The sequence below is a fragment of the Neoarius graeffei genome, chromosome 12 (genome assembly GCF_027579695.1).
Source record: "Neoarius graeffei isolate fNeoGra1 chromosome 12, fNeoGra1.pri, whole genome shotgun sequence".
Taxonomy (NCBI): Eukaryota; Metazoa; Chordata; class Actinopteri; order Siluriformes; family Ariidae; genus Neoarius; species Neoarius graeffei.
The window spans coordinates 53,411,027-53,429,840 of NC_083580.1; the positions used below are offsets into that span (position 1 = coordinate 53,411,027).

Below are 18,814 nucleotides of genomic sequence, written 5' to 3' on the forward strand. Positions count from 1 at the left end.
CACACTAAGAAACCCAGCTGACTGCACTAATTAGTTCTACCTGTCCTAATTAGGATCAACTGGGTTGGTGCACATTGGTAGGTTAGAACTTGCATGTTTTGAAAAGGGGGACTCCACTTCTGAATGCAAGTAAACAAATCCTTTTGCACCAAGCTGTCATGCAGGAAACTTCTCATGTGTTGAGGTAAAGGGATTTCCCAAGACCTTCACAGGATTGGGCAGCAGAGCACCAATTACCGACTGATTTTCATAACTCCTAAATGTTCCTATAAGCACCATTTATGACGTTATCTGCAAGTGGAAGCAACATCAGTCAATCCTCAACCAATCACACAGAAGAGCTCCTCGTAAGATTTCCGACAGGGCTGACGGAACATTTGTCAGAGTAGTCCAAGAGATGAGGGCCACTTGAACCACAGAGCTCAAGAAAGTGCTGGAAGCAGTGGGTAAAGTTGTTGCAGAGAAAATGATGCACTCCAGTCACGGTCTCCATTTTCAATCAGCTCCAAAGACTCCATTACTGAAGGAAAGGCATGTTGCAGCTTTTTGAAATTTGCTACAGAACATTTGGCGAAACAAAATGGACAAAAAATCTAACTTTTTCGAAGCATTGTTTGGCTCTACGTACAAATCCTAAAAATATCATACCTACAGTAAAGTTTGGAGGTGGACGCATCATGGTACTAGCAGAATCCAAATTATCAAAGGGAAAATGGAGTCCTGTATGTACTTGAATGTGTTGCCATCTACTAGGATGAAATGTGGATGAACTTTCCAGCAGGACAATGATTGGACACTTGCTGGAAATGAGACTGTCAAATGAACTAAAGATCATGACCTCCCCGTTTCATTTAAAGACTGTGTGGAAGAATGAACCAGAATCCCACCTGAATGCTGTGAGTGATTGCTTTCTTCATACAGAAAGCATCCTGAAGCTGTCCTTGCAAACAGACTTTTCTCCACCAAGTATTAAATTTCATTTAGTGTTTTAATTCTCTCCCCTCCCCCAAGTGTCCTTCCACTCTATTGCACAACTTTTTTTTTTTAATGGATTGGAGTACAGTTGTGCTCATAAGTTTACATACCCTGGTGCAATCTGATTCTTTGACCATTTTTCAGAGAATATGAATGATAACACACCTTTTTCCACTCATGCTTAGTGGTTGGGTGAAACCATTTATTGTCAAACTGTTTTCTCTTTTTTTAAATCATAATGACAAAGGACTCTGGCTGTGCGGGGCGTGACATTACAGTCTAGCTGCTATCGTTTTTCTAAGCAAAGTCTCTGTTCTGTTCAAAGTTCCTGGCAGTTTTAAAAGCTTATGAAAAACCTACATGTCACAGAGCGTTAATCTCGCGATAAAATTATCGCCGTTAAAATTGAGTCAGGGCGGCACGGTGGTGTAGTGGTTAGCGCTGTCGCCTCACAGCAAGAAGGTCCTGGGTTCGAGCCCCGGGGCCGGCGAGGGCCTTTCTGTGCGGAGTTTGCATGTTCTCCCCGTGTCCGCGTGGGTTTCCTCCAGGTGCTCCGGTTTCCCCCACAGTCCAAAGACATGCAGGTTAGGTTAACTGGTGACTCTAAATTGAGCGTAGGTGTGAATGTGAGTGTGAATGGTTGTCTGTGTCTATGTGTCAGCCCTGTGATGACCTGGCGACTTGTCCAGGGTGTACCCCGCCTTTCGCCCGTAGTCAGCTGGGATAGGCTCCAGCTTGCCTGCGACCCTGTAGAAGGATAAAGCGGCTAGAGATGATGTGATGTGTGAAAATTGAGTCAAGTTAACGCGATAACGCGACATTTTTGACAGTACTAGTTAAACACACATGCAAACTCCTCACCTTTCGGCGAAATTCGCCGTTTTGGTCCCAAAATAGGTCACTTGTGTGAATCGTGTAGATCCGAAGAGTTTTTTTTGGGGGGGAGGCAGGCAGGCTACAATGCTATTGTTGCAAAACATTTCACTTACAAGGTTGCAGCCAATCAAGATAAACAGTTACTAACACGCTTCTTTTCCATTGGAGTTCTGATCAGCTGGTGCACAACCCACTGCTGGTTGCCAGTCCTGGCTTACGAATATTCCACAGATTCAGACCTCAAAGTCACCTTTTTATAGAGAGATCTGGCAACCTCATCTCGCGACTGAATCTGAATACCAATGGAACAGTTTCCAGCGCGCTCGGGGGTGAATAACCATGGGCGGATCTACCGGGGTGGCATATGCCACTCTAAAAGAAAGCCTTGCCACCCCTGCTGCTACCCCAGTTGGCAGCGACGAATTCAAAGAAAAATTACGGCCAATTTGACATTTACGTGCGCGAATTTCCAATGTCCGACTGCGGCGAATGCAGCACGAGATAACGCCAGAGATTGGTTGTTTTGGAAAATTGAGAGGCGCGAAGCGAGGGAGCCAGGAGTCGCGAGGAAAGGAGACACGGGAGGAAAGGGGTAAAAGCTGATTAACTATCTATCAAAAAATGAAATTATAATGAATGAACAGTGCTAGTATAGTTGCGATGCTGATTTTGAGAGGATAAAAATCAGGTTGGAGAAGGTTATTTAGCTAACTATACATGTAAGGCAAAAAAAAAAAGTGTGTTTCCGGTAACCCGACCGATCGAGAATTTCCGCGTCGAAATTGCCGACCGTAAAGTTTTTATTACAAATTTCCCTCGATATTTTAGTGTAAGCAGCGTTAGTTTGTCATAATTTTTTGTTTCAACGCATTCAAGTTGTGAAAGAAACGATAAAAAGTTAAATGTTTTGCCACTTCTATCAGCCTTCCTGGCTGTAATGCAAATTGCTTCCTCTTCAGTATACAAGTGCACTTCCATGGCAGGGAAAAACACTACATTTTGCCGCCTATGTAGTCCCCTATTTATACAAATAGGAGTCATTCAGGATTCAGCCATGTTTTTGCTCCGTGTTTTTGCTCGACCCAAGTTCTACAGTAGGCTAGGCGAGGCCGGCTGCTTTTAATGGAAGTAGCCTAGCCTAGGACGTTAAACCATATTTTCACGTTATTTCTTGATAAGGTGTTTTCACATTATCACACGAAAATATCATGAAATAACGTGATAATTTCGTATCATGAAATTACGTGATATGTTATTACATGATAAATATATTGTAAAAACGTGATAACTCTGTTAACAATCTTTTCACGTAATTACTTGAGTCTAAGCCAATTTTTTTTTGAGTGTGGCAGCAATACGCTTCCGCAGATCATAACTCGAACTCTTGCGATATTTTTTTTATTCGTTTAAAGATTTAAAACACTTATTTTATTATGATGTGTGGTATAAAGGATTCTGTGCCAAAATACTATTTTGTAAGATGTTTACTTGTGTTAATTTTTTCGAACAAAATAAAACAAATTAAGAAAAAAAAATTTCCTACCTACCGACCTTATTTTAGTATTTCATGTTACCTGAAACACTTTTTTTTTTTTTTTTTTTTGGCCTAATGTTAGCTAGGTCTGACATTAGTTTTGTGTAAAGTCGGCCACAAAAGTTAATATTGATTCACCGTCTGTCAAGGAAAACATTGCTATTGGCTGAAGCTTATGATTCAAATATTGAGGATCTTAAACATGAGTTACATCAGATGAGGAGAGTACTAGACAGAAAAAAGGGGGAACAGGAGAGTCCTACCACTCTCATGGAGTTCACTGTTTTTGGACCCATACCAAGATGATGTGTTTTTTTTTTTTTTTAGTTGTTCAGGTTGTGTAAAATAGCGGTTGTCTTGCCTGTGAGCATCCTGTGAACAAAGTTTTTCATCTCTCAGGCTCATAAAGACTTATTTGCGGTTGACTATGACAGAAAAGAGACTATCAAGTTTGGCTGTACTCAGCATTGAATCAAAGCGCACAAAAGCATTAGATCTTGATAAATTTGTGAAGCGTTTTGCTGAGCAACATGGAAATCGCCGCATTCAGCTGTTGTAGGCGTGACAAGTTCATGTTATGCTCACTGGTGAGCCTTTACAAAGCGTGAGGAAAAAAAACTATAAAATGTGACACTGGTGTAAATGGTTTAAATCATGCTGAACTTGAAGCAGTGTTATTGTTGTTTTTTAGTGTCTGTTCTTTTGCATATACAGTATAAAACTGTCCAGAAACGGTATAGACCTCATCTGAGAATGTGTGTTCTTCATGAACAATAAAGGCATGAGATTAAGTTTCTGTATGAGTTTGTAAATGGCAGCCCGTGCCCTTTTGTAGTGTGTACATACTATTTGTTGTCAAACTGTGATTAAATTCAGTATATATACATGTCTGTAAGACGTTGCCACCCCTCAAATTCCTGCCCCCCTCTTGCCACCCCATAAATATTTTTCTAGATCCGCCCCTGATTTCACATAGGTGATGTCTTTAAGAAAACTGACAGACAGGGATTGGCCAGGTGTGTCCTCTGGGGTAGGTCTGTTAGATAGCACAGGCAGTAATATATACCTTTTTGTAAATAGCCCACTGTGTTGTACACAGGGGTGAAAATTAACTTCACAAAATATCAAACTTTACCGGCCACTGACAAATAAATGGTACAATTTACCGGCCACTCAACAGTAACTTATTAAGACATGTTTATGGAAAGTTATTTTGTACTGTATTAAATTCAAGATGTCACTGGTTGCAATTTTTTTTGTAACGTAGACTACGAAATGTACTTTTGCGCGCGTGCCGTGTCCCCGTGCATCCTTCTCACCTTTTTCACCCCTGACCAGTTTGCATGCCTGTTAAAACCAAACCCCGGTCAAGTAGACCAACAAAAATTTATGCCAAACAGCACAGACAAGTCTCAACTTCTGGAACAAGGTAATTTGGAGTGATGAGACCAAAATTGAACTTTTTGGCCACAACCATAAACGTTACATTTGGAGAGGTGTCAACAAGGCCTATGATGAAAGGAACACCATTCCTACTGTAAAGCATGGAGGTGGATCGCTGATGTTTTGGGGATGTGTGAGCTCCAAAGGCACAGGAAACTTGGTCAAAGTTGAAGGAAAGCTGAATGCAGCACGTTATCAACAAATACTGGAGGCAAACTTGCACTCCTCAGCCTGGAAGCTGCACATGGGACGTACTTGGACATTCCAACATGACAACGATCCAAAACACAAGGCCAAGTCGACCTGTCATTGGCTACAGCAGAACAAAGTGAAGGTTCTGGAGTGGCCATTTCAGTCTCCTGACCACAATATCATTGAGACACTCTGGGGAGATCTCAAGCACGCAGTTCATGCAAGACAGCCCAGGAATTTAGAGGAACTGGAGGCTTTTTGCCAAGAAGAATGGGCAGCTTTACCATCTGAGAAAATAAAGAGCCTCATCCACAACTACCACAAAAGACTTCAGGCTGTCATTGATGTTAGAGGGGGCAATACACGGTATTAAGAACTGGGGTATGTAAACTTTTTTGATCAGGGTCATTTGGATGTTTTTTGTTGTCATTATGATTTTAAAAATAGAAAACACAGTTGTTTATCAATAAATGGCTTCACCCAACCACTAACCATGAGTGGGGGGAAAAAAGTTTATCATTCATATTCTCTGAAAAAAGGCCAAGAAAACAAATTCTGCCAGGGTATGTAAACTTATGAGCACAACTGTATTATGGCTTCTTTTACTGTGTAGGTTGTTAACTTCAGATGTCTGCTCAATGTTTCCTGTGAATAGCCGTACTGGAAAGGTTTCATAGGAAAAATAGTGAATACTTCCTTCCTCCACTGTACATAACTGATGATGCACCATACAGAAGCCTGCTAGTTGCTTCTGATTGATCCACTCATTTCCCCAATCGCTGAATTTTGGTGGACAGTATCCTCAAGGCAGTGTCACTGTTTAATAATTGATTTAATGGTGTTCCATGGGGATATTTACAGTTTGGTATGTAAACCCCAAGGCCTTCAAGGAATAGGTGTATTTATATTGAGTGTTTGTGGACAAGTGAACTCCATTCAACTAATTGACTGGTTGTATCAGAAATTTGGGGGTTTCACAGCAATGGGGGTGAATACTTATGCAAACTTTTTTTAAACAATTCTGCAAACTATATTGGGTTTTCCTCTCATTTCAATAGCTGTCTTCTGTAGATTCATGACAAATTATTCAAGCTCATTTCCAGTATAGACCCTTTTCAGTCACGTGACCTTCGTAAACGCGACCGCCATTTTGGACATGTAGTGGACTTCGGCTCGAATCAGTTTGAATGCGAGGAAGGCGACAAACGAAAAACATAAAAGAAAAAGGAGCGAGATGCAGAAAACACCTTCACTATCCAGCGACGTAGGGCATTTACAGGGCGAGCAGAGGGAGAGGTATTTGCAAAAATTGAGGTTAGCAGGCTTGGAGAACAACGTTTATCTGCTTCCACCAGGATTGTTCACTGACGTACGGAAGTACACGAAGCCCTTGTCTTTACCTGACTTCGGCCCACATGATCTGTACACCTATGTCGTTAAAAACCCATCGCCATACACAGGTATTGATCTGAAAGCGTATAAGAGTTTGGATGCCTACAAATATTGTCAGGCTGGGTAACATGCCTACATCAGCAGGTCGTCCCTGGAGCCGGTGGTCGCCATCTTATTACAGCTAAGGTTTGTTCACATTTTCATTTACTTTCGGTCCTCAGGATAAACAATGTTAAATGTCATTGAAAACTTCTTAGTCTGTTGAGACATGGCCCATTATAAATTTGCTGTTACCAGGCAATGACCAAGAACTGTATTATTAGGGTCAGTGTCTGTGTTGTAGCAGTGTACTAGCAGCTAGCTGTTAGCACTAGCTAATGTCAACAACATAGTAGCTAGTATGTTACTGTAGCAATGTTAACGTTCAGTCATTTGAATGACTGTTAAAACCTTTCAGTCTCAAGTTTTTCCTTTACTGTATTTACTAGTTTACTGTAATTATGATCCAGCAGCTATTTACACCGGATCCAGTGTAAATAGCTGCCAGAGCCAACGTCCGAGGTTCCGGAGCGCGCTCCGGCTTGCTCTCCCTCAAATTAAGCCCTGTACAGGTAAATAGCTGCCGGAGCCAACGTCCGAGGTTCCGGAGCGCGCTCAGGAACCTCAGACGTTGGCTCCGGCAGCTATTTACACTGGATCCGGTGTAAATAGCTGCCGGATCATAATTACAGTAAACTAGTAAATACAGTAAAGGAAAAACTTGAGACTGAAAGGTTTTAAGTCATCCAAATGACTGAACGTAAACATTGCTACAGTAACATACTAGCTACTATGTTGTTGACATTAGCTAGTCAACAATAGCTACTACAGAAGAACAAAGAGGTTACAATGGGTTATTTTAACCTATTTGGTTACACACTCGCCGCCACAGAATGTTAACAGCAATGTAATGCCTTTTCTGGCTAATTTTATTCGTCTTACCTCCAACAAAGTGGTCACTACACAAGCGTTGGTATGCCGAGGGCTGCCAATCTTTCCTGTTTATGGCCGCTATCCGTCTTCTCCATCGGGATCCGATAAAATGATAAACCTTGCCTTGTTTGTTGATGGTTACTACATCCAGGTGCACAACAGTATAGTGGCATGATGGAAGTCTTGCTGAAAGCAAAAACTTTCTTTGCTGCCGTTCCTCAATGTTGGCTGTGGTAAACTACTGGTAGTACATGTCCAAAATGGCGGCCGCATTTGTCGTGACGTCACGTGAAAAGGGTCTATAGTCTGGTAATCCTACGAAACTGGGGGGAGGATACCTATGCACTGTGTAAAACACCTAATTCTGCATTACTTCTCTACAGCATGCATTGTAATACTTTTGTGGGGCCAGTAACATTTCACTGTTCAGCTGTGTGGATGTTGGCTCATGTTCAGCTTTTCTAGATGTTGAGCACTGTTAAATTGTTAGATATTGTCCACTGTTCAGCTGTGGGGATGCTGTTTGTTCAGTTCCTAGATGTTCAGTTGTGTGGCTGTTGGTCACTCTAACTTGGTTCAATTCAGTTTTATTTGTATAGCACTTGTAACGATGGATATTGTCACGAAACAGCTTTACAGAAATGTATAAATTATGGATTTAAATTTTACATATAAATTTATCCCTAATAAGCAAACCAGAGGTAAGGAGGCAAGGAAACTCCATGAGATGAAATGAGAAACTTGAGAGGAACCAGACTCAAAAGGGAACCCATTCTTATCTAGGTGATGACTGATACAGAAGTGAGTTGTTTATAATCTCACTAACTGTGCACTAGATGGTCAGTGCAATTGTGTAACCAGGAAATTCATTATAGTTTTAACATGAAGTCAACTTTTAACAGTTCACTGATGGACTTGAGTGCAAGACTTCATGTTCATGGCAATTGCAGGTCTAAGCTTTTATAGCAAAACTGTTCTCAACTGCAGTCCAAAGCCATAGTCATGATTGAGTGCATCTTTAGTCTGTCCATATGGTTCATCTTCATCAGGAGTGAAACAACTCCAACCAGAAGTTGGACATCAGCCTGGTCTAGAGAGCAGAAATGGGACCGAAGGTATCAAGAGTAGCATGTGTGGCTTGATAGAAACATTGAATTTTAGGTATGCTTATTGTCATGTAATGGTTAAAAATGGTGTATTGTCTAGTGTGTGAACTGTTCTGTTGTGTAGATGTTCATGGCAGGTTTCCTCATTTTGCTACATGATTATAAAACCTGATTGCGTCATTAACTGCTGGATGATCCGCTAGTGGCCTGCCGTCTTGTATTTTTTATTCCTCTTTATCCCATTTGATCAGGTGCTGTGGCAGCATTGCTCTTTCCATTTTCACTTGTCTTTTGCCTCATCATTTCCTCTAATTGCATCACTCCTTCATCCTGCACACTCAAAATGCTGTTAGCTCACCTCTTGCTCCCATGCTGCTATTTATACACCACTGTCTGTTAGTAGAGAAACATGTGACCATATGTCCTCTGCTCATATTTACACATTCTACACACCTTTTGCACCTTCTACACATCTTTAGCACTTTGTGCAGATGTGCATTTTTATACAAGCTTGCACATCTTTACTCAACTTCTGTATACCTTTACAGTCCTTCACAGAACTTTACATTCCATCTACAGAACTTTTACACATCTGTAGATGTGGACAAGGGTTGGTACCCTTACAGCTTGTTGGAAACAATGCTTTCATCCTCCTGAAAAGTGATGAAATTAAAAGCAATTTTCTCATGTATACTTGCATGCCTTTTGGTATGTCAGAATAAAGCAAAAAAAAAGTCTGAAAAGAAACCTTTGTTCTACAAAGGTATTCTAAAATGGCCTAGACAGACTTATTGGTACCCCTTTTTCTTATTTATACAGACTTATTTACCCCCAGAAATGATAAATAATTGAATTAGTAATTATTTAAAGCTAGCAGTTTTCTTTAGTGGCTCACCACATGTTCAATCTGGTCATTCAGTCTATTTAAATGGAGAAAAGTTGTCACACTCTGCCATTTAGAATCATTGTGTACCACATTGGACATGGACCAGAGAAAGCAAAGGAGAGAGTTGTTTGAGGACCTCAAAGAATTGACAAGCATGTTCATGGCAAAGGCTAGAAGACCATTTCCAAGCAGCTTGCTGTTCCTGTGACTGCAGCTGCAAATATGAAGTTCAAGTTCCATGAGACTGTAATCAGCCTTTCTGGATGTGACTGCAAGAGGAAAATCCATCACAGATTGAACAGAAGGATGGTGCCAATGGTAGAAAAAGAGCCAAGGACAACTTCCAAAGAGAAGTTGAACTCCAAGGTCAAGGTACACCAGTGTCTGATTGCACCATCCGTCACCTTTTTTTTTTTTTTCTTTTTTTTTTTTGAGTGACCGCAGGGCTCAACTGAAAACCCAGGAGGACTTGACTTGTTAAATGGGGGGGGAAGCTAGACTGGAATTTGCTAAAATGCATATTGACAAGTCACAAGGCTTCTGCAAGCATGCTGGACAGCTGAGACAAAACTCAAGCTTGATAAGTCACAGCTCCATCTACAGAAGAAAAAAAAATGCTTTCACAGAAGAGAACACCATACCTACTGTGAAACATGGAGGCATGGTTATGATTTGGGGCTGCATCTGGCACAGGGTGCCTTGAATCTGTGCAGGATACAATGAAATCTCAAGACTGACTAGGCACTCTGGAGCAAAATGTACTACCTGGTGTCTGAAAGCTCTCTCAGTTGCAGGGCATGGGTCCTGCAACAGGATAAAGACCAAAAAACAAAGGCACCCAAGAATGGTGAACAAAACATTGGACTCTTCTGAAGAGGCCTTCTATGAGCCCTGATCTGAATCCTGTCGAACATCTCTAGAAAGTGCTGAAACGTGCAGTATGGAGAAGGCACCCTTCAAACCTGAGACAGCTGGAGCAGTTTGCTCAGGAAGAGTGGGCCAGAATACCTGTCTGCATCTGCCAACGTCTCATTGAGCGCTACAGAGATCGCTTGTTTGCAGTGCTTGCCTCTATAGGTTGTGCAACAAAAGTTGTGTGTGTGGGGTGGGGGGGAGTGGGTCCCCCCCCTTGGGGTTCATGCCGTTTTTTTTTTCAATTTCTTATTTAATGTTCAGTTGAATCAAAAGCAAAGTCTTGTTTCCATATTTAATGAAAATGATGGATGGCAATTGTCAGTTTTGAGCTATTTCAGGTTTTTTTTTTTTTGTGGAAGGGTACAAGCAAATGTCAGTGTTGCACACCTTAATAACCTTTAACACCTTTTTACACAACTTCTGCATACAGTCTATACACAAACACCTACAGTGTATATACTCTTATGCATGTTTACACACCTTTACCCACGATCTGTTTTTTTTATAGCACTTTTAACAATGGACATGGTCACAAAACAGCTTTACTATATACCTTTACACACCTTCACAACCTTACATGCCTTCTACACACATTTGACCCCTTCTCAAATTTTGCATAACTTTTTCACACCTACATTTATCTGTGCAATAAACTGTTTGCTGTAAATGCAGAATATGTATTTTACAGCTCCTCTTTTCTTGGTGGCGAATTTATTTTTCCTCTGTTGCAGACAAGGATGATGTTAATGGGTTCCTCGTTCTCTCTATTTGCTGGGCTTGAATCAGCACTGTATGAGGTGCTGTTTGCACGACCAGTGACCTGCTCTTCCCTGATGAATCAGAGCCACTCCCGTATCACTTCATCTTGCTCCAGCTCCGAGGCTAAAAGCACTTCCTGTGTCACAAATGGCTCATCACTTCCACATGAGCAGTGTAAAGACATGGAGAAGGACAAGAAGAAAACAGAATAATGCTTTTTTTTAAATTTTTTAAAATTGTTTTCTAGACAACTGTGATCTTTTCTCTGAAACACTTTTCCACTCTTGTATGTGGGTAAAAACCCAGAAAAATGAATTGATGCGTGTAGCTGGAGAATTTTTTTTTTTTTAAAACATTTCAGGATTTTGCTTGAACTTTTCATACAGTGCTACCACTGAATACTTTTAAAGAAAATTCTTTATTTCCAAAACTTTTATCTGTATATTTGCTGTAGCTCTGTAAATATTTATTTTATAAAGAGTTTATTCTCACAATTCTATTTTATATTGGAAGATTGTGCTAACATGAAATGCGCTCTCTGCTCGACTGCATTCCTGAGAATTATTAAATAAAATGTACTGTGAATTTATTACACTTGCATTGTCTCATCTCATTTATCTCTAGCTGCTTTATCCTGTTCTCCAGCTTGCCTGCAACCCTGTAGCCTATCCCAGCTGACTACGGGCGAAAGGCGGGGTACACCCTGGACAAGTCGCCAGGTCATCACAGGGCTGACACATACATACACAGAACCACTCACATTCACACCTACGGTCAATTTAGAGTCACCAGTTAACCTAACCACTGTGGGGGGGAAACCAGAGCACCCGGAGGAAACCCACGGGGAGAACATGCAAACTCTGCGCAGAAAGGCCCTCGCCAGCCACGGGGCTCGAACCCGGACCTTCTTGCTTTGAGACGACAGCGCTAACCACTACACCACCGCGCCGCCCACATTTGCATTGTGCTTGCTTTTGATTTTATTTTACGCTTTCACCTATTGTAGCCTTTTTGACTTTTTACACGTGTAGAGATTTCACATTAATTTACTCTCTAATGGTCACTGGGTTAAAATATGAAGTTCAAGCTTAAATCTGTCCACTGAAAGAAAAACTGCAGCTAATTTTGGTCAATACAATCAGTCAAACCCAGAAAACGTAGTGTGGTGACTAAGGTTCCTACAGCAGATTTATCTCTCCATGAGCAAACGCATTCCATAATGACCTCAATAATACAAATGCTACAAACGGCAACACCATCTCATATGATAAACGTCAGATGTAAATGAAAAACCAACTCAACTAATGAGCTAGAAAACTAGAGAATGTGCCTGTTTATTTTTATATACTATGGAGCCATCTGGTCCCCAGTAAGGATGGTAAAATCTGCCGATGTGGATGGGCCCCATGGGGAAATTGCTACATGTTTTTTTTTATATATATATTTTTTTAAACAAAAAAGGGCCAAAAAGTTTCCTTTTCATTATTGGGGTTGAGGTGCAGGCACTGGAATGGAGGTCTTCACAGGGATGGTGAAACAAACATGTCCACTAGGGGGGGTTGTTTTCTCCTCAGTGGTTTGACCCCCCTGGGGGGGATGGTATGAGCCAAACACACAGTGACACAATGGCCATCAAAACAGAAACAAAGAGCGCGTGCACGTTCACACATTGACCATCCAGAGCTGTCGTCCTTGTCTCCCACGCGTGATAAGTAACACTAAGGCAACAAATCGCCATCACATAATTATAATAAATATCGTATGTACGAGTTTTAATAATAGTATGGAAAGAGACAAGCAGAAAGATGACAATATGACATCAGTGACCTCAACTGATTCAAGTGCAGCTTTTTTCTCTGGAGAATCAACATACTGATGTACTCCTCCAATCAATCTCTCTCCCTCTCTGCTCTTTGAATATACATTACACTATGTTTGTAGTTTGGGAATATTAAAGTTGGAACTTTTAAAGTTGTCATATCTACATGATTTTATGCATTACATTACTGCCACATGATTGGCTGATTAGATAACTCCATAAATGAGTAGGCATAAAGTGTTTGATGAATGTATATTCAACTTTGGCGGCACGGTGGTGTAGTTGGTTAGCGCTGTCGCCTCACAGCAAGAAGGTCCGGGTTCGAGCCCCGTGGCCGGCGAGGGCCTTTCTGTGCAGAGTTTGCATGTTCTCCCCGTGTCCGCGTGGGTTTCCTCCGCGTGCTCCGGTTTCCCCCACAGTCCAAAGACATGCAGGTTAGGTTAACTGGTGACTCTAAATTGACCGTAGGTGTGAATGTGAGTGTGAATGGTTGTCTGTGTCAGCCCTGTGATGACCTGGCGACTTGTCCAGGGTGTACCCCACCTTTCGCCCGTAGTCAGCTGGGATAGGCTCCAGCTTGCCTGCGACCCTGTAGAACAGGATAAAGCGGCTAGAGATAATGAGATGAGATGAGATATAGTGAGCTCATTGATAAAATGAAAAATCGCTTTCAGACACTAGTCCGTCGCGCTGGTATTTACATCATTACTGTCGCACAATTAAAACGTGCTGGTGGGTTTTCAAAAATAAATGCATTCATGAATTTTTGTGATAAATACATATTATACTGAGCGTATTTCCCACATTAATCAATACAAAGTACCTGCATCTTTTTTTTAAATCAAGGCTGAATACTTTCTTTTTATTATCAAGCCTTTTATTAAATAAAATTTGAGACTTTTAATTTGATTTCTTTCAGTGCGACCACAATGCATGATGGGATATATTGCTTTGGTTAGTAACCATTGTTGCATACTACTTTTCGTGATGCATTGTGGGATACTTTGAGTGCACTCTATAGGGTGTAAATAATCCTCACTAGGGTTTCAGACAGCACTGCAAAATGGTGTCCGCACTATATAGTGCCCCATATAGTGAGTAGGGAGTGATTTCGGACACAGGGTTACACTTACTTTATACACTTTAATATGAACTTTATTAGGAACATCTGTACACCTACTCATCCATGGAATTATCTATTCAGACAGTCAAGTGGCAGCAGCACAAAACTTAAAATCATGCAGATATGGGTCAGCAACTCTGGGTAATGTTCAACAGAATGGGGAAAAACTGTGATCTCAGTGATTTTGACCATGGCATGATTGTTGGTGCCAGAAGGGCTGATTTGAGTATTTCTGTAACTACTGATCTCCTTGGATTTTCAGGGAAAACAGTCTCTAGAGTTTATTAAGAGTGGTTCGATAAAGGAAAAACATCTAGTGAGCAGCAGTTCTGCAGACAGAAACACCTTACTAATGAGGTCAATGGAGAATGGCCAGATTGATTTGAGCTGACAGAAAGGTGACAGTAATTCAGATAACCATTCTGTACAATTGTGGTGAACAGAAATGCATCTCATAATACACAGTACATCAAACCTTGAGGGGCGGCACGGTGGTGTAGTGGTTAGCGCTGTCGCCTCACAGCAAGAAGGTCCTGGGTTCGAGCCCCGGGGCCGGCGAGGGCCTTTCTGTGTGGAGTTTGCATGTTCTCCCCGTGTCCGCGTGGGTTTCCTCCGGGTGCTCCGGTTTCCCCCACAGTCCAAAGACATGCAGGTTAGGTTAACTGGTGACTCTAAATTGACCGTAGGTGTGAATTTGAGTGTGAATGGTTGTCTGTGTCTATGTGTCAGCCCTGTGATGACCTGGCGACTTGTCCAGAGTGTACCCCGCCTTTTGCCCGTAGTCAGCTGGGATAGGCTCCAGCTTGCCTGCGACCCTGTAGAAGGATAAAGCGGCTAGAGATAATGAGATGAGATGAGATCAAACCTTGAGGCAGATGGGCTACAACAGCCAAACACCATGGTAGGTTCCACTTCTGTCAGCTGAGAACAGAAAGCTGAGGCTGCAGTGGGCACAGGCTCACCAAAACTGGACAGTTGAAGACTGGAAAAATGTAGTCTGGACTAATGAATCTCGATTTCTGCTGAGGTACATAGAATTCATAATTTGGCACCAATACCATGAATCCATAGACCCAACTTGCCTTGTTTCAGCAGTCCAGGCTAGTGGAGGTGGTGTAATGGTGTGGGGAATGTTTTCTTGGCACACTTTGGGTCTGTTAATACTAATCAATCATCACTTGAATGCCACAGCTTATTTGAGTATTGTTGCTGATGATCCCTTCATGACTACAATTTATACAACTTCTAATGGCTAGTTCCAGTATGATATGCACCATATCCCAAAGCAAAAGTTGTCTAAAACTGGTTCATGAACATAACAATGATTTTAATGTTCTTCACTGGTCATTAGTATTGAATACAATAGAACACTTTTGGGATGTGGTAGGATGGGAGATTCACATCTGAAAAGTATACCTGAAAAATCTGCAGGAATTGCTTGATGGACCAGAATCTCAAAAAAAAAAAAAAAAAGTTTACAACATCTTGTGGAATCTATGCCATGAAGAATTGAGACTGTTTTGAGAGTACAGGGAGGCCCTAACCAGTATTAGTATTGTGTTTCTAATAAAGTGTTCAGTGAGTGTATATTTAGCTTATATTCAGCTATGGAGTAAACTGGGAAAGCAGGAAACTCAGAATTTTACTTGGGAAAACTGGGAAATGTGAAAAGTAGAGAATCAGAAAACAACAGTGAGAACTATAAAATTTTAAAACACTGAAAAGTAGTTTACAAGAATGTTCCTGGAATGTTCTTAGCTTCCTAAAAAGTGATCTAGTTAGACTCTATCTGATAGGGAATCACTTTGTTGTAGGGTATACCATAGAACCTTTAAAGACAAGGACCTTTTCAGATGGACAACCGAAAAAGCCTTTAATAAGAATAGTGTAGGGAACTGAATGTTTTGAAAGAAAAGGAAAAAGGAAACAACTTTGAGCTTAGGCATCTGGAAAACACGAAAACTGGATTTTCTCCCTTTTCACTGGCCAACTTTGACATGAAGGACAAAAAGCACAGTGATTTCTGCTTTTCTGCTCACTCATTGCTATAGTTGTGTTTTGATCTGAACTGAGAACAGAGTGATTTCTTCACATAATTGTGATGATAATAATAAAAAATAATGGGAAAAGTTAAACAATAACCACAACACTGTTATAAATCATGAGCTGTTGTGATCAATGTTCAGGCACACCAGCCTCTCTGTCAGGTTTTTAATTCTGTCTGTTTTCGGTCACAGCACCAAGACATCAGAGTCTCAGCAGATAATAAAAAAAGAAGAGAAGAAGAAGAAGCTGTTAAAGGTAGACTGCCTTTCAGATTTTTCAAGTGTAGGTCATAAAAAGAATTTTCCCTGACATCCAATTATTTTTGTTTAGTGGACCAAAAGCTACTGAATTCGAATCACAGACTTCCACTTTTATTAGGGTTTTTTTCCTAATAGAACAATTAATGAATTTAGGGCCACGTGGCCCTAAATTCTCTGCTATTTTTCCTGCTTCAACATGACCCAATTCAAGATACTATGTCATGCATCACGTGGTGGGCTTTCCCCGTTTACACAAGGCATTGTGGGACACAAATTTGAAACAGGAGAGAAAAATGGAGAATGGGAGTGTGCAAATGAAACGTGGAAGACTGACTACAGTAACGGAAAGCGAGAAGAAAAGATGTTATATTGCAAAGGAAAGGAAACGCAGGACCAAACTAATAAATATTGGTCGTCAGTGAGCAGCTCGATGTGATCGGCTGTTTGTTTAATGACAAAATGATATAACTGTCAATGCATGGTCAAGGTAAACCTACGCATGTGCACATGGACTTCCTCTGTCTGCTTGACTGCGCAAAGCAGGCGAGTTCATGCACATTATTTGCTAGGGAATCCTCTCAAATTAAATAACTTCCCAGCCACAAAATGGCCTGATATTTTGTGAGTTATTGCAGAAATAAACATATATCACAATGACCAAATTTTAGAGGGAACTAAATTTCACTGATCTTATGAAATTGAAAGGCAGTCTCGCTATAACCCGAGGAAGATTACCAGCATTGGTTCTTTTATCATGTTGGAATATGAGCAGCATTTGAACATTTATTTACATTGAAAAACCTCCAGACACATACAGCAGGGCTGTCTGTCTGTCTTTGTGTGTGTGTGTGTGTGTGTGTCTCATCTCATCTCATTATCTCTAGCCGCTTTATCCTGTTCTACAGGGTCGCAGGCAAGCTGGAGCCTATCCCAGCTGACTATGGGCGAAAGGTGGGGTACACCCTGGACAAGTCGCCAGGTCATCACAGGGCTCTGTGTGTGTGTGTGTGTGTGTGTGTGTGTGTGTGTGTGTGTGTGTGTGTGTGTGTGTGTAAATTTAGAAAAAAGTTCTGAAAAGTAAACGTCTGGATTTTTAAAGAGGAAAAGGTAAGAATCCTTTTAGCCTATAAGGTCATAATTTGCTTTACAGTATTTTGATGTCCTGAAATTTGAGAAGTCTGGATTTTCTTTTTATCAGTATCTGTTGTCATAACATGTAATTTTACCAAATATTGATAGATTATAATGAAAGCAGTTGCAGCCAAAATATTGTTGTTTTCCTACCCCATTCCTTTAAAGATCAGAAAGTGGTATTTTTTTGTACTAAGAAAAAAAGGGATACATTGAAATATGAAAAACAAACAAATTTTCAAGAAAGGTGAAAATGCTTGCTGAAATGAAATATTTTTGGATTACAAATACGTTATAAGTTTTTACTTCATACAATAATATGTTTCTAAGACTTCCCCTTTTGTCTATAATAGACTGATGATTTAATGATTAGTAATCATGTAAGAGTCCCTCCACTGTGTTGAAGATGCTACTACATAAAGTAATTATCAGTTATAACTCCTTTTTCTGCTATTTTAGCAACATTATTTCAATATGGTTTAAATGGCTGGGGCAAGGGGCTAATCAATGCATTTGCAGTATTTACCAACAAATAAATTTCACTCCATGTCTATCCAGTTTAATGAGTTCCATGAGTCAGTGAACTTTGATCTCGCTGACAACTTAACAGAGCACTATCAACCAAGTGGTAAATACAAATGTTTACACATCTGGGCATCTACTGAACTGTTGTAAATCTGTTATGAAAGGTGTCATGCCTTGTATAATGGTGGACCTAAATGCAGACACTCAAGACAGGATAAAGTTTAAGCACAAAATTTTATTTACAGTGAATGCGTGCTATCGCAATGCTGGAAACAACAAACTGGTGATGAGTTGAAGTGAAGCTGGGGTTTAAATGCTGGAGATGATCAGGTACCATCAATCAACCAGTTGTGTGCCCAGATCAAGTGCTCTGCTTTAGTGGGAAATACACACACAGAAAGAGAGAAAGGGAAAGAGAGGAAGGGCATGTATGGCCAAACTGCCGGGCACTTCCAGGCGTCCCCCTGGCCTTGTTAGGATGGGTTCAGTGAAAGTCTTGGATGAGTCAAGGTTAAGGGAGCAGGATACCCAGGAGCATTTTTCAGGATCATACCCTTCACAGTCAATGGAGACTGCAACCACTGCAGTGCATGTCCAGGAGCCTGCAAACAGTTTAGGCAGGATGATTATTCACCACAGGGTGATGACAGGCTTTAACTGGGAAACATGAAATGTGGGATGAATGCATAAGGATTTAGGCAGCTTGAAGCAGATGGAGGCAGGGCTGATGATGCTCTCAGCTTCGAAGGGACCTATGAACCGGGGGGGGGGCGGCGGCAAGTGCCTTGGCCTTGAGTGGAATATCCTTGGCTGAGAGCCACACTTTTTGCCCTGGCTTGTAGCTATGGTCTGGGGTCCAG

General features: G+C 41.1%; 1 protein-coding gene across 1 annotated transcript in view; it reads left to right on the plus strand.

The window, feature by feature from the left end:
* tmem38b (transmembrane protein 38B) overlaps nucleotides 1-11,639 on the plus strand; it is a 43,248-nt gene extending 31,609 nt beyond the window's left edge. The window contains exon 6 of the mRNA XM_060936014.1: nucleotides 11,023-11,639. Coding sequence (XP_060791997.1) covers nucleotides 11,023-11,262 — 240 coding nt within the window. The 3' untranslated portion in view covers nucleotides 11,263-11,639. The remainder of the gene's footprint in view (nucleotides 1-11,022) is intronic.
* The last annotated feature ends 7,175 nt before the right edge of the window (nucleotides 11,640-18,814 follow it).